At 36.2% G+C, this 24,782-nt stretch overlaps 1 protein-coding gene across 2 annotated transcripts in view; it reads right to left on the reverse strand.

The window, feature by feature from the left end:
• Nucleotides 1-24,782, reverse strand: part of CSMD1 (CUB and Sushi multiple domains 1) — a 1,116,955-nt gene that overhangs the window by 49,483 nt on the left and 1,042,690 nt on the right. For both annotated transcript variants that reach the window (XM_048295968.1, XM_048295967.1), the window contains exons 51-54: nt 14,356-14,550; nt 11,749-11,922; nt 5,285-5,458; nt 1,809-1,982 (exon numbers count right to left, since the gene is read on the reverse strand). In XM_048295968.1, the coding sequence (XP_048151925.1) occupies nt 1,809-1,982; nt 5,285-5,458; nt 11,749-11,922; nt 14,356-14,550 (717 nt within the window). The remainder of the gene's footprint in view (nt 1-1,808; nt 1,983-5,284; nt 5,459-11,748; nt 11,923-14,355; nt 14,551-24,782) is intronic.

Consider the following 24,782-nt stretch of genomic DNA (forward strand, 5'->3'; position numbering starts at 1 on the left):
GCCTAAATAGGAACAGTTTGCTAATTCTTGTTTGTCTGTTCCAATAATTATATTGTTATGTTAGTTAACTCACTTGAATAAATTCTGAGGGTAGTAACTGAGGGAATTGCCATCTCTTTATTGTTTTAATGAGAATGAAAGATCTAATTCCACACACACTGAGCTTGAAATTGCATCAGCTATCTCTGAAACATTATGATGAGCTAATCACCAAAGATAATTATTATTCTTAGGAAAAACAGTTGTAATACAATAAGATTTTTAATAAACCAACAGGTGGAGATAATAAAGGTACAATAGCTGAAGTTAAGTTCTTATTATATGATTTTTAGTCCCAATGTTGTATCCTTAGAATGACTTTTCTGGCTGCAATTTCCTTACGCCCATAAAAGACAAGTTACAGAGAACAAAAAGCATAGTACTTACACCGATTTAACATTTTTCTAGTGAAAGAAAATACTCAAGAAAAGCTTAGTAACCATTGCATTTCTGGAGAAATTTTTGTGTTCTATTTCTTTGCGTGTTCCATAGCAGACATAGCCATCAGATGCTTTCAAGACACTAAGCATTTTTAAATTTGTTTTTGGTTTGCATATTTGGAAATTAGAACTGTTATTAACATTTAAAAATGACCCCAGAATTCCAGTTTTGAATATGACCAGGAACAACATTTGTAAATTAGAGCCATTGAAATACATTTCCTTCCAGAGCCTTCACAAAAAGAGCACTGAAGGATATAGAGCATCTCAAAAAGTTTTCCCCAGGCCTTTGAAATCTTTCGGTATATCTTACATGATTTACCTCATGTTCTGCCTTTCACTTCTCTGTCAATTTGTATTTATGATTTAGTCAGAAGATACTCAGTCTGCCTCAGTGATTCAAAAGAAAATGTTTCACAATATCATTAAATATCAGTATCCTACTGGATTTAGCATTGAGAAAGTATGTACTATAGCAGTAGAAGCTATTTTGGGGCATATAAAAACAATAAACTAGTGAACAGATTTTAGGTGTCTGATAAAGACATTGGTGGAACAGACCAAAGATGGGCTGTTAGCTCCATATTCTGCAACAATAGACAAACGTTAAAGAAAATAAATAAAAACAGTGGTCAAAAATGGAAGGAGTAAAACCAGGTTAACTTCAGAGACTTTTAATCTTAATTACACTACTGCGATCTGGATAAAGAATTCAATCCGAGAATTGTAGATTGTGTTTTAAACTGGTTTTTGTTTGTCCTTTCCTAATATGTAAATTTGATACAGATTTCCTCATATCACAAAGTTTTGCTGCATTCTCATATATCTAACATGCCCGTCTTACCCATAGCACACCAGTAATGAAGCTCAAATGTCTTTGCAAAAAAACCGAGCAGAATTAAATCCTACTTTATCCCTTTTTTTTTGTGGGGTAAGAAAAATCAGGTTTCACATCTCTCAGGTATTGCTAGGAAACAAAATAATTAATACCGTTTTGATACATACATATTCAATTTTATAATTACCATTTATGGAAACTGTACTAAAATGCAGCTAATTCAGGCTAGACAGGCAACTCCAATTTATTAGTGTAATGTAACTTTTGTGATACAAAGTTCACTTTATATGTCTATAAACTAAATGCTAGTGATTGCACTCTGAGAAGTTTTAGGTAAAATACTGAAAAGCATAGGCTTCCCCAACACTCAGCCCTAACAACAATCTCCAATACAGAAATGCAGAAATTCAAATAAAGGTGGGAATAAATTCCTAAAGGACAGACTCGTGAATTATATCCCAGTATTTTGAGGCAGGGTAAAAATTTCTTACCTCGGCAGTTGGGTAAAGGGCTACTCCACTGCCCATTGCTTCGACACTGTGCTCGAGAAGCACCCTGAAGCAAATATCCAGCGTTGCAAGTAAAATTTACCACATCGTTTAAATTGAACTCACTGCCATTAGTCATTCCGTGAGCTGGATTCCCAGGATGGCCACATGTGATTGCTGTTAAAAGAAAAATAGCCAGGTTAGCATCTAAGTGAAAAGTACTGATCCATGGAATCACTTGCAGGTTGGAGCTCTTTTGGTGTTTTGGCTCTTAGGTTTTTATTTTTTTTATTCCCTTCTGAATTTGGCTTTGACATTTATACAAGACATATAAGAAAAAGAATAGGATATATTTATTGAGAATTCCTTACTGCCAGGAGAAAAAAATTATTTTTTTTAAAAAAATCTTAGAACGTACTTTTTACTTTATGTTGAAAGTTGTAATAAAAATAAATTTAAATCTCTATTTTTTATTTATATATATATACACAAAATAAATGCATTTTCATACACATCTGATATGTATTAGACCTTTAAAAATGCATATAAAAAGTCCTACTAATACCGATAAAGGAAAATATTTATTCCCAGCAAGCTTAAACATGTAGTAGTGCCAAATGAATTTGATGCACTATTTCAGAACATTCTGGAGTTCTGAAGCATTACAGTTTCAAAGATCTTGCATTGCTTTACTGAAATAGTGATTCTTTTAATCTGATTTTCTTATGACAATAGAGAAATCATTTTTGGGAGTAAATCTTCCCCATTTTATATATTACGTATGTTCATTTTGCTAATACAAAACTTGTACAATAAGCTTATTACGGTCAAGCTCTAGCTTTCCATGTGACAAGATGTTAAAATATTATAGGAAAATATAGAAAAGCATAGATACTGACAATGTAAAATCAGATTGTACATATACACATGCACAAACAGAACTTCTCAACTCTGTGCTAGTGTTTATCATACTTGAATAAATAACCTGTACACAGGTTTATTTTTTCTTTTGATTCTGTTGTGCTGCTACTCATGAAGAACTAAGCTCTTCTTACTTCCTATTAACTCTCAACAAGCAGCAAGTGGAAAGATCCTTCAGAAAATACTTGGCTAAAGTGTGGTCCAACTCGTTATCCAGTAAAGAGACAGGGAAAGACCTGCGTGTCACAAATTTGGCAAGATGAAGGAGGCTGACTTTTAGATGAAACTAAGAAGCTTAAGTAGTCATGGGTGGAGAACTACAAAGGTTTCCTTAGATATTAAGAATACAATGACTGGTACTTTACAAACCTGAAAATCCTTTCAAAGTAAATTAAAAATATAAGAAGTTGTGATCTTCTGTAAAAATCTCACAAAAAAAAGACCAATTTGGGGCAAATTTTATAGGGTACTGCCCCTAACATCTTTGTGATATCTCTGCCACTGTACTGGATCTACCTGAGATGGATGTCTTACAGTGCTGTGCTTTATATCGGTAGCTAGAAAGGTGTTGATAACACCCCAGAGCTTTATTACTGCTGAGCAGCACTGCACAGCATCAGTGCTGTCTCCCCAACCTCCCACCTTCCCACCAGTAGGATGGGAGTGGTCATGACCTTGCAAGGGGATATAACCAGGTCAGCTGACCAAAGGGATGCTCCATACCATATGATGTTTGCTCAGATGTAAAAGCTAAGAGGAAGGAGGAGGAAGAGGCAAGGCAGGGTGGCAGTGGGGAAGGAGGGGAGGCAGCATCTGTTCTTTACATTTCTGTTTGGGAGCGACCATTACACATGCTGAAGCCCTCTTTCCCGGGAAGCGGACAGACATTGCTTGCTGATGGGAAGTAGAAAATCAAAATCTTTCTTTGCTTGCACATGCAACCATTCCCTTTTGTTTTAGTAAGCTGCCATCTTGTTTTCTTCCCCTGTCTTTCTGAGGAGGGGAGTGAGAGTAGCTCAGTAAACACTTGGCATCCAGCCAAGGTCAACCCACCACAAACATATTTCTAGTTCATGCTCCACAATGCTCAGTCAGAAGAATTTTTCAGTAGAACACATTTCTAGCATTGATGAACAGTATGTTTTCACTTTACATCTCAAAAATAACAGTCTGATTTGTATGAGAATTTCTTAAAAATAAATTAATTAAAGGCAGAAATTCATCTGAATTTTGGATGCTGACATAAAACAAATCCTTAGTCTGTCAGCATTCTAAGCAAAAGAGAACTATGTTGTAATGGAAAGTGTTAGGCAACCCCTAATAACAAAAACTGATGCCAGTTCTTCTCATAACAGTAATGATAACATCCATTTAGGAAGAAACAGCCTCCTGTCCCTCCCCCCCGCCCCAAACCAGCTTTTCACCTTTCTTTTTAAGGGATTTTATTCACTGCACAGTCAAATGAATGCACAAATAGTAATAATGCTAGCTAGTGACATTTTTCCTTTGACAAATATAAATCACTTGAAGATATAAATAGGATTTTAAAAGGACAATGACACTTGGCAGATATTTCCTGCTACTGTATACAGCTAGAAATTTTTATTTTACCCTAAAAAAAAAATATTGAACATTTAGAAATCTAACATGGACTAAACAGAAAAGCTGAACATCTTAGTGACTCTCTCTGTGTAGACAGCAATACTTCTGTCTGAATTGTAGACATCTTAAAAATGCAGCACTGAAATAGTTGATACAAATGCTCCATTAAAAATAACAAAAAAAATGTATAAAAATGGGGCTCATTAATTAAATTGAAACGAAAATGAAATAAAATCAACTACATACTAAGGTAGTAAAATAAAAAACAGATGAATTGGACTTGACTGATTAAATGGGTGATGGTTCAGAAAATGTCAGATAACCCGCCACACAAATGAAGAAGGAACTAGAGACGGAAAGACTCTGCAATTCTAGCAATTAATTATGTGATTTTCAAAAACAGGTGAATTAAGAAAATATTAAAGGCTATAAAAAGTTACCATCTTTTCTACCAGATGTAGCATAACCCAATGCCATGCCTTGGCTTGCATTAAGTCAACTTGAAGCTAATTTGAAAAAAACGGGCAATCACCATCAGAACTGCACAGATGAACACTAGTCCAGCTTTGTTCTCTGAGAAATGAAAATATACAAAGGAATTTTTTACTCCTGGTGAAAAAATAGGGGAGAGGCTCAGCAAGCCCACGGTTGACATAACAACTATACCTGGACAAAGAGAAAATGACAGATTAAGTTACACAGCTGCAGCCTGCTGTTCAAACCCCTTCAATGTCTATGCCATCCTGTTTCTGAAACAACAGAAATCAGGAGTTACTGAAAATATTAACAAGTCCGTGTTAGGTTAGAAACTGGATCGTAACAACCCCTGTAATTGACAATAGGTCCAATAAATATCTGATCTGAGCACAAACACTTTTGAACATCCAATCCACTGTTAATGCTCAATTATGTTTAAAATAATAGCAATAATTCAGTGAAAAATGAGTTTTACTTACGGACACAAACAGGAGTTTGTCCAGACCACTTGTGATCCTGTAGGCAAATTCTGACAGAAGTACCAACAAGCCGAAAGCCAGGATTACACTGGTAGACTACAGTGTCACGATAACTGAAACCATCTCCACTAATATGACCATTTACAATTGGGTCCGGAGAGCCACAGTGACCAGCTACGATAAAAGAAAATGCCATTAAAAATGTGTATTTTGACAAGACTTGCCAAAATTTACAAGAAAAAAATCGAAATTTCAACTTTCCTTTCAGTAAACAATATCCTTAGAGTCAACTACTGCACTGTGCAGAACAAGTTCTCAGGTATAAAACCTACAGATGATATTTCTTTGACTTTTTTGAAGAAGAAAATCATGAATTAGAGAAATAAGAATTCTATTATAAAATAATAGTATGGGTTTGAGAGTTAAAGACCTCACACTTCTCTGAAGAAAAAGGCAATGTTACTAAGGCACTTCACTGTAAAAAAAGAGCAGAAGTTGGGTATTTTTGTTGGTACTGACCAAACTGCAAAGCAATATAAAGAAGAGCTTACTATAATTTTGACATTAATATGAATTTATAAGCATTTTCCAGATAGATGAAGGCATGAACAGGAAGGAATATCTGCCAGCACTCCTTGCTCCTTATTTCAGCTGCTGTTAAAACAGTACAGAATGCATTATTCCAGGATAATAGCAGTCTTGGCACTGAGGAAGCAAAGTAATGATTTAGTTCAGAAAACTATTTCTCTTTACTAATTCAGGAGGAGAAAAAAGTTCTTTTTTTGTGGTGATACAGATTAATTAAAACTGCAGTAATTTAATCTGAAACTATGCTAAGTCCTCATTTTGAGAGGTGAAGACTGGGACCTAAGGCTCAAGACTGCAGCTACAGTGGGTTGTGTGTATGTGATCTCTTCTGTTTCATGCAGGCTGTATCCATCAACAGCAACCTGTTTGTAACTTTTCTTTGGGGTTCAAACTCCTTTCTAATAAAGCCCCTTTAATAATGCTAGAGATTGTATTCATTCACACCTAATGGCTCCTCTAAAACATTAGAAGGATAAAACATATACCACTTGATTAGGTTTTTTATACCTACAGGATTATTATAAAAATCCTAATTGTAGAATTGCTGATGCCTCCAAGAAGACATTGTGGTATTGTTCTGCAAATTTGAGGAAGAAGTATGAACTTTTCCCTTTATGACAGAGAATATGGCAACAGAGGATGTGGAAAGCATATTTTTCTCCTTGAAATGCGTCATGGAATAATTTACCTTATTGTTCTCAGTCCAAATTAGTAATATGCTCGCCTTTACCCTTCTCTCTCCTCCAGCCTCACTCAGCCTCTCCTTGTCTAAAAGATACTCCAGACCCTGGCCCCTAATGGGTCCTTCCCCTGAACTTGTTTCATTTTGCAATATATCTCTTCTATGGTGGAGGACACAAAAACTACAAACAATTTTCCACATGAGTGCTGAAGAGGAAAAAATAACCATGACCTGCTGACTACACTGGTGCTAATACACTCCAGTCTGTGATATTTTTACTGCAAGGCCACACTTTTAACTCTTAGTCAGCCTCTCAGTCACCTGGGTGCTTTTTGTAAAGCTTGTTTTTACCCAGTCAGTTCCAAGAGTACTCACAAATGGCATTATTCTAGGCAAAGTGCAGGATTCTGTATTTGTCTATCCTGAACTTCATGAGCTTCCTGTTGGCCCATTCCTCCAGGTCCCTCTGTCTAGCAGCACTACAATTCACACATCAACTGTTCTCCCATCATTTGGTGTCATCCTCCAACTTGTTGCATCCCAATTTGTTATCCAAGTGACTGACAGAGACTGGATAGTATGGGCCTTTGTATTCATCCTCAGTGTCCACTGGCTCCAAGTCACACTTCGAATCAAGAAACAATACCCTTAGATTTTGCTGGCTCAATTACTTTTCCATCCATTTTGCAGTCCCCCCATCCAGTACCTGTCTTCTCAATTTGGCTACAAGGATACAAGGGGAGATTGTTTCCAAAGTTTTGCTACAACACAAAGTGAAAGAAATCTACTGTTCAAATCTACACCTCAGTCACTGGAAAAGGCAGTAAGATTACCAAGGTTTGCTTTTGATTCCTCCATCTTGCCTGTTCCCAATTTTCTTATTATCCCTATGCCTAGAAATTAGTTCCTAATATTTACTCCCTAATTTTTTTCCAGGGACTGAGGTGAAATAGAAAGGAATACATTTGTTTTTTTTTTAATTTTCTAGATCTAAATCGTGAAGAATTGAAAAGCAGTAGCTGCATTGAAGACAAACACAGGACCACAGGGAATTTCAAGTAAAAAGATAGATGAAACGTGCCACCTGGCATAAAGAAAAATACTACACATTTTCTCTTAAATGGGGATTTAACAAGTTGCTGGACTTATTATGTGAGACATTTCATTTACAGATCATTCCACCAACTGTATTTAAGGATTTTTCAGGGAATTTTGACTCATTTAAATTAACTATTCCAACTATCAGGAACTGAAAGAGCACTGCAGTGACACAAAATATATGTAATTTTCTCATCAACTAAAATTAAAGAAAATTAAGAAGGCTGTGAAGGGATTTTTTAGTAAAATATGCCCTCAAGAATTTAGAAAATTATTCACATGCATCAAGGTTGGTTCAGTAGTTTTATTCTAAAACACCTGGAAAGCAAGATATAAATAATTCTATTTTTTTAAAATACTAATTTCAAATATAAGCCAGTATCATGATATTATACTGCAGTTTACCTATGAGTTATCAATTAAAGGATTAGATATTTTTACACAAGCACAGTCAGCAGCAGGATATTTTCAATAAATCTAAGGCATTATATATATCACATAAGTAAAAGATGGAATTAAGTAGATTATATTTAACTTTAGATTTTAAGAATGTCCTTGACTTGTTTATGTGTAGTTTTGCACCTGACAGTCATAAAAACACAGGAAAACACACTGATCCATGATTAAGTGCCACTGATTTTACAGATGGAGTCAGGCAAATTTAAATGCTTCAAATTTACCCTATGTCCTATATGAACCTATGGTCACCCATACACATAAAGCATGCATAAAAACACATAGGTTTTGTGACTTATAGTTGCAAATACTCTTGGAAGGAAAAAAGGGAAAGATACATAATATCAGCAGTGAGAGTGAGTGAAATTGAAAGGAATCTTGCCTAACAATTCATATTTATCCTTGTATAACTAATAAAAAAATACACGTAATACTAACAACCTGAAGACTTAGGACTCATATTGAGCCTTAGACTCATTAACTACAGTTCTTGGTTTTAGCTTTCTTTAGAGACAAATAATAAGGGTTTGACAAACCATTTCCTGAGATACAGAAATTAGTGTACTCATTTAGACTGAAATCATAAATTGATTCTACATGGATCAGTGGGTAACATAAAGTGATACCTATTTTCACCTATAACTGTCCTGAATTATATTCATGTAGGCACAATGTAGACAAAAAGCATCTGTAAGTCATAATTCCTTTGAAATGGAAAGGCTCACTCAGAGCTCCCTGGGTGTCTGCCTTCTGATTTTCACAGGCTTCAGGTAAGTCTTAAAAGCACCTCTGAGATAAATTTGGGGCATGTTGTCCTTGAAATTTAGGAATATTCAACTAGCAGAATTCACATCATCCAGCTTTAAAATTTAAGAATTTACCTTTCCTGGATTGCTCTCTGGAGGAGCCTACATAGTTCCATTGACCTTGGATTGTATTCTAAATTGCATCTATATTAAGTGTCTGAAGAACTTGATATTAATATACCTTATGTGAGAGAGTGTAAGAGAGGGAGAAAAGGGCTTAGCAGCAGAAACAAAATTTTCTGCAGCATGCATGGGGTAACTCAAATTTAGACTTTCACGCTCAAAACTGTACAATATTTTTGTCACTATAGAGCTTGTCTGATTTTGAAATAGCGAAGACTAAGTAGTGATTAACCTTCCAGCTCTAAATGTGATCTTTTTTGTCTGGTGAGGTAGATCTATGCATTTAACAGTTCTAAGCAAAGGGCTTCATTGAACAATAAAATCAATCAAATAGGAACTGAAGTCCATCTAAGTTTTCAGAAAAAGAATTGGGAAGCATCATAAGACAAGCAATGCTTTTATTGCAGTAATAGCTCCTGCAAGAGGTCCTGTGTTCATTACAAGTGAGATTAGATCTATAAAAATAATTTAAAATGCAGAATGCAGATAGTCAGGTGGGAAAAAGTTTTAGCTGTAAGGAGATAATAGTAATCTATACCAATTTCAGTGGGGATTTATAAAAAACTGAATTAGACAAAATGAATAGTATAACACACTGGAAAAACCTAGAGGGGTCATAGCTCTTTTTTTTTACAATAGAGTTTGTATACTCAGAACAGAAGAAATGGCTGTGGAAAACACTCTTACACATACAAGTTTTGGGCTGTTGGATATTCACAGCTGCAGTTCCAACATATTTAAATGTCAGTCAGCCTCACTTCAGGGATAACCTGACACCAATAGATAGCTGATGTGTTTTTAGATACAAAGCTCCTGTATACTTACACTGTGGAACTGATGAACTTATGCACGTAAAAAAGTAATGCTGAATCATAACACTCCCCTAAACAGCACCTAAGTGGAATTTTTTTCCTAGGTAAAAAAAGTTTATTTTACTTCTTTATTGCTCTAAATATTAAAAGAAGTAACAACTAGTGTACTCTGCTTATGCCTACATCCTGTGCTTATGCTATCCTATGCTTATTTCCTACATCAAAATGATATCATTCTTAATACCGGATATTTCAAATTAAAAAATAAGGTATGAAAATATATCAAATAAGAAAAGTGTTCTTCATTTTCAAGAAATTTTCCAGAAATAACTGCATCTTGCTGGGAAGTCACTAACAATGAACTGACATTTAGAAGTTAGGTTAGTTCTATGAGACAATGGTCACTACCTTTGACCATTCTGTATCTTAAGAGACAATATACTCTAAAACTATATTCACAAAAACTGAACTACAAACATTACTGTTGCAAAATGAAGGTGTCAATCAGGAATACATAGTGAAATGTTACAAAATCTTAACTTGGATCTGAGTTACATAATTCCATCCTATTTTTTTTTCTGAAAATATTCTGTCTCTATTTTTTTTTTTTCTGCTGCAGCCTAGTATCTGTGAGAGATTGAGATGTTAATGGTTAATGGCTCAAACATTGTTAAGATCATTGTAGGACCTTACTATGGCAAGCTGTATAAAAAAGCCACTGTTCATGTGTGGTCATCAAACCTTTTCCCCACATTCGAAGCCTCTTCAAATTCCTGGAAATCTGGACAGAAAGTTAAGCCACCTGATGGGAACTTGAGATAAGATAAAGGTGGCTCTATTGCCCAATTATCTCAGGTCTAAGAAGTAAACAAGCCTGGGGGAGAAGAATGTATCCACAAGGAAAGCCAACTCAGCAGCTATGCTAAAAATCATCTCTGTCTGGGTCTGGGGCAGGGAGGACATAGCCCACAGACTCATTTCTGAGGCCTTCTACCAGAGGACTGCATGTGATCCACAGTGTTGCAAAAGCCATTGTAAAACTCCCCCACCCAGGAGAGATGCTTGGACATTCCCATGTATACCTGAACATAAAGATAAGCATGGAACACTGTCTTTCTGCTAAAACGGCATAGTGGGGCAGCAGAGGAGAAAGATGCTTTTTATGTGAGGTTGAGCTCTGAAGAGGAAAGCAGAATTCCTCTTTTCCTGAGAACAACTGAGTACATTCAGCTATAAGGCAAGAAGAAAATCTGCAAAATTAAGGCAGACAAAGCAAATAACAGATTCCAGAAATAAATATACTGTCCACAACCAAGAATAAACCCACTGCTTAGCCTCAAATGTTACTCAAAAAGGGAACCTTTTTCTTATATGTCTGTATTAGGAGTGTAAACCAATATGAGTGAATCTGAAGAGAGCTAGAATTGAGGTGAGAACTTTATGTCCAAACTATATAAATCTCAGTGTTTGAAAGAGATTTTGGCTGCCTCTTGTCTGCTTCCCCTGACTGAACGCTCAATATGCTGAACACTCAACTGTAGTTGGAATGCACCAGGAATACTCCTAATTGAAGATTATCTTGAAGCTTAATTTCATCACACACCCTGGTTCACAAAGAAAAATGCTATGTGGATAATTATTTGAGTCACTTAAAAACCATACTGGTTTGAAAAGCATTACAACGACATAAAATACAATTTAATTTCTAATAAAAAGATAAATGCTAGTAGAATAGCACAAAATCACATTCAGTATACAATATTTTCATATTTAAGGTACCTTTATTTCTCATTGATTCAAAAATGTTGTTGCTTGACAAGAGCGGAATTCCAGTTCTTGATATTGTTTAAGACAAAACAAAACAAAACAAAACAAAGAACAGAAATTTGGGGTTTTTACCTAGGCATTGGGTTTCAGTACCACTCCAGAGACCATTTGCCAAGCACTCTCTCACATGAGAACCAACTAATGTGTATCCTGTGTTACAAGTGAATATTGCAGTAGCTCCATACGCTGTTAAGGTTCCAATCTTATTTCCATTTGGTGGAGATGGAAGACCACCACAGGAGATAACTAGGAAAAAAAAAAAACCAACAGAACATACTGAAATATGAAAATGTTTTTCATAATTTTTTAGACTGGAAGAAAATACATCACCTTGTGTTTTCTTAAAAAATAAACATAATAGGAATAAATACAAGAGTTCTATCCCATTGAAAGGGCTTAAAATTATGCTGGATTTGGCAACATATGTTCTAAATCTAAAAATTCTTTGGGATACGTGCATACCTTGACTGCAGCCAATCCATATTTCTTGTTCTGAAACAAGGGTATTACATGAATTCCTGAGGAGATTGTGGTTATATTCCATGTGAACATATCCATGGCTACTCCTCAAATACACTTACTTTCCCTGGCCATTTTAAGAGTTGTGTCAGTTTAAAGGTATTATGTATCTTTTTAACAGGTAGTACTCTGAATTGTTATGAACTGTCTTTTTTCTTATTTCCCACTACTATTCATAAGCATAGAGCATATATGATAGTCTGCTTGCTAAAACAACAAATCTGGTTTTGCCAGACTAGACTTGACCAATTATCTCAGAAACTTTCTGTAACATCAGCTACAACCCACAGCAATTGCACACCACATGAAAAATTGTGTTTCAAGAATGTATCAAACTCTAACTTAATTAACAACATTCTGTAATTTCTTTTATTTCTAAAAAAGTATATCAATAATATTGCAATTTAAGATGCAGACCAATGTCTTCAAGAGCTTCAACTGTATTTTATCATATGTTAGCACAAATCATATGCTTACTTTCAAAAGCATCTTGATCACAACTAAGCTTCCTATTTGAAATCCCAGGGCCCCACTCTTACATATTTTAAAGTGTTCACTTTAGAAAACAACATGGAATTGGTTAGAATTTGGATAAAATCAAGTACCAGCTACTACGCAGTTAACTAACTCAGTCATAATCAGAACATATATGATCATAGTTTCTTATGTACATTATGTGTCCAGACATGAGTAAGACTCATTTTGACTATGGTCAAGTCACATTAATGTAATTTGTGGAGTAGCCTAACTTTATAATTTCTAATGTTAATGCTGAATATGAATTACATTTTTGTTAAAAAAAGAAAAAAATCAAACTCTATTCCTAAAATGGAATAGAATGAACTGTTCTAAACACATTTATTGGCTTTAATTAGAGATTACAGTTAAAAATACCTAAACTACATTAATAATGAGCTATCTCGTGATTTCTTAGGCATCTGTTCAGCATATTCTTAAAAAAATAAACTTACTAATTATCTCTCTCTTAATCCAGATTGCCCTTTAATTTGAAGTTTTACAATTCCTTTAGAGACACTATGTACAAGTAGACATTGATAAATATGATCTAAACCCCTTATCATCAGTGTTTCAATTAGCTTTCCTTCTGCTTCAGAAAAATAAACAACTAGAATATATATTTATACAATCTATCCTTATCACGTGAATGACATAGAGAAAGTGAGCAGCAGACTCATCAAAATACTCTACAGTGTAGTTCTGGATCTTAATGATCCACGTCCAATGGAAATATTACTGAATATCTCTTGGGGGATGAAGTTTGCTATAATTAAATACTAATCAGTCCTCTAGCAAAAGGCAAAATAATGTACCTTTCTTATAAATTAACTAATATCTCTTCAATCAGCAACTCCCTGTTTCTCTATCTAATACTTCGCTTTTGGTTAACTGCATCTGATGTGGATCACCCCATTTTCTACTTACATAAAACTTCTGTAATTGTAGATGGTGGGCAAGAACTATCTTGTCAAAGACTTGTCAGCAGCTGAACAGTAGCTGCATATTAGGCAGCATATCAAAACTACATTTTTGAGTATGTATGAATAAAAAGAAAGGGACACAATTGCAGATAACTGAATTTAAAAAATAACACATTGTAAAAGAAAAAAATGAAGTTTTGGAAAAAATTATTAAGACTTTGGCACTGTAACCCTTGAAATCTGCATGATTCCACTGAGAATGCCAAGGTTCTCTAAAACTTTAAACATCCAAAGCCAGGGTTGGTGTAATTTATGGCATTTTTGTATGAGGACACTGTAAAAGCTCATATGAATGTTTCTCTAACAGTACAGTTTTAATGCTTCACCTGAGGTCAAAGCAATATCATCTTCTAATCTAACTCTAATCTGGAATCTTCTAAAGTAATAACATTTTCTCCCAGTATTTTCTACCTACTTATACACCATCTAGTTGAGTAAATACAGATTGATCTCTTGCTGCTACTTCATTGGCTCTTGTATGAAGCATATTGTACTTAACACCTAAGGAGCTGGAATAATTTAGTTTCAAGTTAATAAAAATTTCACACTTTTTAACTTATTGGAATGTGAGAGCAAAATAGTTTTTTAAAACCTTTATTTATAGAAGAAAATATATGTATTAAAAAGCATAGGATATTCTTTAAACGAGTCTGTTCCTTACCTTTACAGGTGGGCCTCTCATTGCCAATACTCCAGGTTCCATTAGTCCTGCACTGTATGAGTCTTTGACCCAATAAATAATATCCAGGAGCGCAGCTGAGCATGACTTGAGCTCCATAGTCATTCAGTGACCCAGAAATCAGTCTCCAGACAACATGTTCTGAGAGAAGAGTCTCTATGCTGGGGCAGGTTACAGCTGTGAAGAAAGTACACACACATATTGGCATTCTGACCCTAAATTTCTTTACAGGTGTGTGTCTTACCTTACTGGCAGGTGTTCCACTATCTAAGATTTAGAATATCATAGTCATTTTGTGTTACAGTGCGGATACTGTAACACACGTGTCAAACAAGGAGGCCCATGGAAAAGAAATATATATGGACAGATCCTTGGTAGATGTTTCAGAGATGTTTATTTCTCCAGCCGCATGGCGGGGGCTCTGCCGAGGAACTGAGGCAATCACGGGACCCGAGGGTCCCTGCCCATGCAGGGAAACACAAAACAACCAAAGGGGAACGAGGCTGACCAGGGGCAGGGAAACCCTGTGCCTTCCACCCAGGGCCCCTCTCCCAGGACCATATGGCAGGGGGGAAGGGCCCCAACAATTTTGGAAATACAAGTTCTAAGAAAAGCAATTCTCATACAATGAGTATTACAAATTGAACTGGAGTTTATAGTATATTTTCATTTAGTGAGATGCAGTGGAACAATGACGTACAGTTATGCTCTCTAATGACATTTATTAAAAATTTCAGAGACAAAACACATCACAGGCTACAGTGGATGTAAAAGGGAAAGCAAATATTGCTTTATAATGTTCACAAAGCTTGAAGAAGTTCTTAAAACAGGTTGCCATAAAAGCTGCTAGCACACATTGAAATGCTAATTACTATAAAACTCTATATTGTGGGTATACAGGAAAATTATTTCATTCCAGCTTATAAGAGTTTAAAAAAAATTGATGATATTTAGGAAGATTTTTAGAGTTATTTCAGTTCTGTTGCTTTTAGTATTTCATATTTTGTAAGAGAATGCAGTTACTGACTAGAACTATAGTTTATGTTCTTTTTTCAGTTTCAATTTGACGCTCTGCAATTTAAGTCCACAGACTGTTTACAATATTTACGATATTGACATGGATTCTGTCTTAATGTGCCTATGACTCTAGACTAGTGTTATGAAAATATTTATGATTATTTAAATAAGTTATATTTGTTATCTTTTACCATGTTATTCAGGATTTCCCTGCTGTAGAAAATGTCTGAGTGAATTAGTGACTGTTTGTGTCACTAAGTGAGACTCACTAAGTAAATATTTTAGAAAAAACTACTACCCCAGAAACAGGTGAGAAAAGCTATACTTTCTGAGGAAAATCAACCAACCAACAAAAAAACCAACAAAAAAGTAGCAGAAATTTAGTTTCTTTATAAGTTGCTTAGTGGAAGACAAAAGCATTAGGAGGAAGTATGTAAAAATCCAAATGATGAAATAAAAAGAAAAGTCTGCTTCTCATTTATGCTACAATAAATTAATACCATTCCACCAGGGAAAAGACTAACAACCTGGCAAAATAAATACATAAATACATACATACATGCATATTCTCTAGGCTTCACACTGTCTGAGAGGTATAAAGTGATTTTATCACAAGTATGAATGTATGATGAAAGAGACTAGTTCAGGCAATCACTGAACTAAAAGGAAAGTGAAAGAATCAAAATTCCTGTAAAAATTTAGATGCTAATGCTATAATTATACATCTACATTTTCCAATATTTATCTCACCCATTGCAAATTTTGGCATTCAGGAAAAACAGAACTGAACACAGCATATCTATGAAGATGTGTAAGAGGAGAAATAATTTGAAGAACTTTCAAATGACAGACTATAATGTTATATTGATTTGAAATGCAGAATATTTTCTTAGAATTTTTTTTTAGTATATCTTAGGACAGATTGCCAGTGTACAATCACTTTGAAACTTACTAGGTTTTCACTTGGGCCTTTATAACAATATTTTCACTACTTAAGAACAGTATCCCAAGTTAATAGAGGCCTTCCTACTCACTAATTTAATTTATTTTGGTATTGATACTAAACTGCATTTCACAGATATAGAAAGATTATAAACTGTAAACGAAGAAACATTTTCCTTATTTGTTGTTAAATAAAAAATACATATTGAAGCACTCTACTTAACATCTTGTAGTGAAAATCATATAGGTCTTTCAGAAAACAAAAAATATGCTAAATAGGAACTTAATGCCTTTCTAATGTTAATGCATATCAACTGTGACATTTTTATCACTCCTCCTTTCAAGCAATAGTTTTATTGGTTCTTTCAAATATGAAAGCAAGCTTCTTATTTAGTCTAATGGCAACAATTTTAGTCTTAACCATAGGACATATCTCAAGACAGGCTCAGTTTTTCGCAATATGTAAAGTCGCATAGATGTTACCTCTACATACTGAGGTCAGTATACAATTTATTCTTTCTTTATCTATAGATACACTTAGATTTGCAAGCACACTTTACAAACAACTATCAGATTCTAATGCATGGATGTACAGTTTCTAATTCAGGATGTTCCTGAATACAGAATATACTTCTAGGCTGTGTTGATGTAATCAACTAAAACTGCTGCTTGAAAAATTTTAATTTTACAGGAATTGATTTTATTAAATTCCTTATCCTTCAAGAAACAAGAAAGCGACTATTAACAGATGGTTGATTTTGTGCACATGATTTGTGAATGAGTGCATCGACTTGCCTCTTATGGTCAGTCTCTTGGAAATTACGGTCTGGGCACTATTTAAATTCTCATTTGCATAGATGAAACTCTATAAGGGATTATCTCAACTTCTTGCAGATGTGAAGATGTTCTCTTTACTTCTCCAGGCATTTTTATACAAAAATGTATGAATAATATTTATTTACATAAAATACAGGTCAGAAAACATAATTATAGTTTGAAATCATGATTAAGATTATCCATTTTAATGACATGAAAATCTCCATATATTGATAATTCTGAATAGACTCAAAAGCAGGGAATTCATAATGACATATAATTACCATAAAAAAGAGTTATTATAAAGCCCAGATAGACAGATCTATCAGGTCAATGTGTGGCTCTGAGACTGGCATAAGTGGAAGAATTTGGGGTTTGTTGACCATGGGATGATCTACTCAACACCTGGTCTACTGACACCTGATAGGATGCACATTTCTCAGAGAGGAAAAAGAGCTCTAGCACAGGAGCTAGCAGGGCTTGTTGACAGAGCTTTAAAGCAGCTTGGAAGGGGGAGAAGGAAAATATCAGGCTTTGCAGTCATGAGCGATGGTATGGTGTGCCAAAACTGGAGGAAACAAGCACCAATGAGATCCCCCAATCTGCTTCACAAGGTGCAGGCTACAAAGTACCACACTTAAAATGTTTCTACACGTGCACACAGCATGAGTGAAACAAGACAAGCTCAATGCTTTGCCCCAGTCCCAGTCTGATCTCATTGGCATAAATTAAACCTGGTGGGATGAGTCCTGTGACTGGAGTGCCCCCTTGGATGGTTACAGGCTCTTTAGGAGGGATAGGCAAGGCAGAAAAAGCAACAGATGGTGAGGGGGTGGCACTGATGCAATAGAAGGGTTAGAATTTATGGAGCTCACAGTTGGAAATGGCTCAGTTGAGAGTTTCTGGATAAGAATCTAGGGACAAACAAGTAATCTGAATGTCATTGTGGGAGTCTACTGAGACCTACAGCTACAAAGATGATGACAATGAATTATTCTTTGAGGAACTAAGGGACGCTTTCAAGTCAACTGCTCTTGTCCTTATGGGGGACTTCAACTTGCCAGAAATTAACTGGGGGAACCACACAGCTGCTACAACCCAGCCCAGAAGATTCCTAAAAAACCTGGATGACAACTTTGTGGAACAGGACCTAAGGGGAGCTGGCTCGGAAAGATGCCCTCCTTGATCTACTGCTTGTCAAGAGAGAGGATCTCATAATGGAGGTGGAGATTTTTGGCTGTCTTGGCCACAGCAACCATGAAGGGACTGACTTTAAAATTTCTGTTGAGAGGAAGGAAAGTGCCAGCAAAACCTCAGCTCTGGAATGAGGAGAGCAAAATTCACCCTGCTCAGGGAACTAGCATGGAAAATATTTTTGCAGGTGTTGGGGTCCATCAGTTCTGGTCACTTTTTAAATATTGCCTCCGTAAAGGCACAGGAATGTTGGAAGCCAAGCAGGTGAGGCAAAAGGCTGGCTTGGTTGAACAGGGATCTCCTCTTGGAAATAAGGCAAAAAAGGAAGGTATATGCCCAGTGGAAGCAAGATCAGGTATCATGGGAGGAATAAAGAGATGCTGCTTGACACTGTAGGAAGAAAATTTGTCCAGTCAAAACTCAACTGGAGTTGAAGCTGGCTAGAAATACTGTGGGCAATAGAAAGAGTTTTTTTCAAATATATTAATGGCAAAATCAATGTAGAAATAACATCAGCCTGTTACAGGATAAGGATGGTCACCTCATGAACAGGGATATGGATGAGGCAGAGGTGTTTAATGCATTCTTTGCCTCATCTTCAACATGGATGATGCACCATCCATGCCCTGAGCTGGAGGACCATGACTACGAGAATGATCAAGTTCCAGTTGAGCCTGAAGTTGTGTGTAATCTGCTGCTCCAGCTGGATCCCTACAGATCTATGGGACCTGATGAGATTCATCCACGAATCCTCAAAGAGTTGGATGATATCATTGCAAAACCTCAATCAATGATTTTTGAGCAGTCTTGGGAATCTGGAGAGATCCCAGCTGACTGGAAGCTGTTGAACATTGTCTCAATTTTCAAGAAAGGCAAGAAGGAGGACCCCAGAAACTACAGGCCTATCCGTCTCACTTCAGTGAAAAATTTTACTCCTTTACTGCTCTAAATATCAAAAGTGAAAAATAATCTTCATGGAAAAGCTTATTCTAGGAAGTATTGAAAAACACCTGAAGGTTGGTCTTAAAGAGTATCTTGAATATTGTGACTCTGAGTGTAATTATTTTTTTCAAAGAAATAAAAAAGACAAGTAAAACCTTCCTGACGGAAAAATATCTCAAATACAGGAACTTGCTATTTAGCAGTACTTGCTCTTGTTATTTTCAAGTGTAATAGCACATGATACTTGATTGCTATTCCCCAGCTGGTAGCTAACCAACCACAAAAAAAGGGAACGGGCGTTTCTGACTTGCTATTTGGTGAACTTAATGCAATAATGACCTACATTTTTCAAATAGAACCTTTTAAATAACTTCACTATTAGCTCAAAAATAAGAGCAACATTAAGGTGCATTATGTCTGAGATACTGGTGTGGTTTAAATTAACAAGTATTAGTAAAATTAGAAGACAGTAAGAAACCAAGTAATCCTGTACATAACAGAATCTATGAACAAAGACCTAAGAACAAAATTGGATCACTTGAGCAAGTTGATATTTCAATATGCTGATAGAAAGGAAAAAAATTAAGCTCTTTGTGTTGGTCAATATATTCAAACAGGAAAGGCTTTTAAGCCTCAAAAGAGATAAACAAAAGGATCATGTGGTATTCAGTATCAGTCTGTCAATCCAGTCAGCTATATCAAGCCAATCTGTTATCAGTCTAATGTATCTAGACTAATTAAAAATTGCTAAATTAATGAACTATTTTACTACAGTTCATTGAATTAGTACTCCACGTTACATACCAAATGCTGAAAAAATACTTCAGAAAATACTTACTGACCTCAGGATTTGTTAAAGAAAATGGGTATGATGTTCTGAATATCTTAGCAAATAAAAACCACCAGCACAATATCTATGATGAGTTGATGGTGAATCTTTGCCTGTTTATCTTAGCAAATTTGTTTTTGCATTTTACTACAACTAATGTTTTTTTCCAGAACTACTTATTATTCTTAGTTCTATAACTAGATATTTTCCAAACATATTGAAAATTATAAAAAATACTAATTTATAAACCTAAAATTTGTAAAATTTATAATTCTTTTTCAATTAATTTCTAAAAAAAAGATGTCTGAACCATCACTGTTACAGCTCAGCATACCACACCTTCAAAAAAAACATCTACAGTGAAATCTGCAATATGCAGATTACAGAAAACTGCCATAATCTGCATATTAACTGTTATTAACTGCACATTGACTGTTCCTTAAAATATGTGAAATTTGATGAATTAGCACAAACCAATGAAGGACCCGATTTAAAACTATGAATAACTGTATTAAAGGAATAGTGAAAAAGAGCAATAAAGTTATGCAGTTATAGGGACTATCTCAGCCAATTAAGACGTTAGAAGAATGAACCATAAACTCAATTTTCTAGGTTATGCATCCACATACTTCTATGAAAAGGAAAGCAGTAAGAGCAAAGGTTAACTAGAGAGACATGGATTTGACAAGTAGACCAATCAGCAGATAAAGGCAAACCTTGTGAAGCTGAGTAAGGTGTCAGAGATTGAAATAGTTCATACCTCAAACATTGATATAAACTTTTGCTCATTATAACAAAAACTGTGTAAAGAAGCTACAACCAAAGAAGCCTCCCTGAAGATACCTGACTGGGACTTTGGACTGTAAGTTAAACCACTAAGATTAGATAAAGGGAAAACCCTTTCTTAATCGCCTCAGGCCTAGGAAGAAACGAACAATGCTGAAGGAGAAGAATGCATCTACAAGAAAGCCAAACACAGCAGAGATTCTTCCCTGGCTGAGTTTGGGGTGGAGGAGACTACAGCCCACAGAAGCCGGGTTTACACAGACTTCCCCCCTGAAATGAGGTGAGGGAGAGGAGGTTTCAGGTGTAACCGCTGATCAGAGGCAATAAACACCCATCCTCCCTTACACAAACTGGCCCAGCTGTAGAAACCCCTACCCCACAGGCCACATCCATGGGTCATTCACATGAAAGGCAGCTGAGGGGGTGTCATAATCCATCAAAGACCTCCTGAAGTGCCCCCCAGAGTAATTCCTAAAGCCTTGCACCACAGGACTGCATGTAATGCAACAAACCTGGAGTCTGTTGTAAGAGACAATGGAAATCTCCCGCCCCCACCCTGGGAGGTGCCTTGGTTTTCCTACGTAGCCTGAGCATATATTAACCCATCAGATTCTATGCTTTTTGGTGGGGGGAGGGGAAAAAAAAAAAAAAAAAAAAAAAAATATATATATATATATATATATATATCTATATATATATATATCTTCACTCTCAAGAAGACCAGCTGGAGAGGATGAACTCAACATTGTTGGGATCCATGGAGTGGTGATATTTTCCTTATTCTGTCCTTGTCACTCTCTTTCTTTTCTTATTTTCTATTTCTTTCTTTCTTTCTCTCTCTCATATTTACCATCAAATGAAACCCATACTATTGTCACTGGCATATGGTCTCGTTTGCACCTTAATTTGGGCAGAGGCATTCCTGAGAACTTTAGTAACCAGATCATGACACAAAGCCAAGTGCAAGGTCCTGCCCATGGGTCAGGGTAATCCCAAGCAGGAGTACAGGCTGGGCACAGAATAAATTGAGAGCAGCCCTGAGGAGAAGGACTTGGGGTGTTGGTTGATGAGAAGCTTGACATCAGCCAGCAATGTGCACTTGCAGTCCAGAAAGCCAAATGTATTCTGGGCTTCATTGAAAGAAGTGTGACCAGTAGGTTGAGAGAGGTGATTTTACCCCTCTATGCTGCTCTTGTGAGACCTCACCTGGAATACTGCGTCCAGCTCTAGGGGCCCCAACAAAAGAAGGATGTGGACCTGTGGGAGTGAGTCCAGAGAAGGCCAAAAAAGATGATCAATGGGCTGAAGCACCTCTGCTATGATGACAGGATGAGGGAGTTGGTGTCATTCAGCCTGGAGAAGAGTAGGCTCCTGGGAGACTTTAGAGCAGCCTTCCAGTGTCTAAGGAGGGCTACAAGAGAGCTAGAGATACTTTTCACAGGGGCATGTAGTGAAAGGAAAAGGAATAATGGTTTCAAATTTCAAGAGAGTGAGTTTAGATTAGGAATTCTTCACTATGAGGGTGGTGAGGCACTGGAACAGGTTTCCCAGAGAAGCTGTGGATGTCCCATTCCTGGAAGCGTTCAAAGCCAGGTTAGATGAGACCTTAAGCAACCTGGTCTAGTGGAAGGTATTCCTGCCCATGGCAGGGAGTTGGAACTAGATGATCTTTGATGTTCTTTCCAACCCAAACTATTCTGTGATTCTATGATTCTACGGAAGAGCAATAGAGATACACATCTCTTTCCTTCATCATGTTCTAGGGATCTCTATGCAGAATAACTGAAGCAAGATATTTGTCATTCAGTTAAGTTTTCTTAGTACATATCTGTTGCTTTGTATTTTCTGTAATTAAATTCAATAGCCTAATATCCATGATCAATCTATGTCTTGCTCTATGACCATCACAAATCATATTTTTCATGCTTCAAATGGATGTAAATACTTTTAATGAAAAGAAAGGAGTTTTCAACATCTGCCTCAGGCATTATATTACTAGAGGTGCTTTGCGAAACAAAGTGCCTGGATTTCAACCTTCATTTTAATAGACATGGGAATAAAATGGACTCATTTATTTACCATTTACCTTTCTGTGCTGTGTTTGCTTCCCATCAAGTTAGAGGCATTTCTGTTTCTGGAGACTAAACACATCTATCCCTACAGCAGCCATACTGAAAAAACAGGTTTTTATGCAGATTGTCTAAGCTTTTCTGCACTTTGCAAGTAAGAAATCTTGGGTAAAGCATGCCTGCCTCTGAGTAGCAATCCATTCTGAAAATATTGATTTTAAATTGTCATTTACATCACTAGCACTATAATTTTGCACTTCTGGATTTAGAAGTAATGGGATTCTTTTTCAAATGGAATAAATTTTTAGAAAAGGAAAAGAGAAGACAAGGAAGAGAAGAAAGTGTTAAATATTTTGTTAGGTTATTATAAATACTGAACAAAAATTTTAATGTGGAAAGTTGTGCTAAATGTTATTAATTAAGCTTTGTTTTAAAGGTTAGTCTTTGTCTGGTTAAGTTTGACCATTACAATAATAAAAAATTTTTTTCTTCTTCTTTCTTGTTTTTCAGGGTTTTTTTTGGTTTTTTTTCACTGCAGATATAGTGTTATTAATTCAGTATATCTAATCCCCATTATATCTAATCCCAGATAGTTTATCTGGCCTCTTCCCTCAAAAAAAATCTGTTGACATTTTTGCTGATTAATAATCATTCAAGTGATGTGCTTTGTACATTGTCATTTTTTTTATGAAAATGAAGCTCACTTCAATTCACTGGAGCACTGCCTTCCCTCTGTACAGGACTCTGAATTCAGATCATGTCTGTGTGATCACAGCTGTTTTTGAATAATCCTCTTTATGTACTCTGTGGAATTGCTGTGTACAGTTTTAGGCACTGCCCTTCAAGAAAGGTGAAGATCAATTGGAGATTGTCCAGAGGGCAATAATGAGAATCACTGGTCCTAAAAGTAGGAAGAAAGAGTGAGAATGAATCACAATAAGATAGGTATCTCTACAGAAAAGGTGACTGAGTGCACTGGATTCAGGAGTCAAGGTGTTGGCAGGGGTGGGTGAGCAGCTCCAGGGGTGGCCTTTGTGAGGAGAGGCTGCTGGGCACAGCCAGTTCCAAAGGACCCAATCAGAATACAGCCGAGCTCTGCAGCCATGACAGTAGCACCTCTGGGAAACTGTGTTTAGGAAAGGGAAAAAAATCTTCAGAGGAAGTGGGAACAAAAAGAGTGATAAACAGCAGAGGGAACACAAAGGGTACATGAGAAGGAGGTGTTCCAGACACCAGAGCTGGTGTTTTGCTGCAGCCCAACAGAGAGAACCATGTCAGAGCAGATATCCATACTGCAGCCGACACTGGAGCAGGTGGATATTACTTCTTGAAGAAGCTGCAGCTGATGGAGGACCCATACTAGAGCAAGTTTATCTTGAAGGATAATAGCTCATAAAGAAGATCCATGCTGGAGCAGAGGAAAAGTGCAAGGAGGAAGGAGAAGCAGAGAGAAGCCTTTAATAAGCTGACCACAACTCCCATTTCCCCTAGCACTGGCTGGAGTAAGGAAAAGAGCCAACAGAGTGAAGGAGACCCTGGCAAAGAGGGAGGAAAGCGTTGTTTTGATGTTTTTTAACCTTTATTTTCTGAAAGTTATTTGACCCTATTTTAATTGGCAATACATTAAATTAACTTTTCTGAAGTTGAATCCTCTCTTTGTCCTTATCTTGACCCATGAGATTTTTCATCATATTTTTTCCTGTCTGGTTGAAAAGGGAAAGGAAGTGAGCAGCCAGATGAATTATGACTACTCACCAAGGATAGCCCACTACACTGAAGAAATAACAGTTTTCAAACACATTAAGAACAGCAAA

The sequence above is a fragment of the Corvus hawaiiensis genome, chromosome 3 (genome assembly GCF_020740725.1).
Source record: "Corvus hawaiiensis isolate bCorHaw1 chromosome 3, bCorHaw1.pri.cur, whole genome shotgun sequence".
In the NCBI taxonomy this organism is placed as follows: domain Eukaryota; kingdom Metazoa; phylum Chordata; class Aves; order Passeriformes; family Corvidae; genus Corvus; species Corvus hawaiiensis.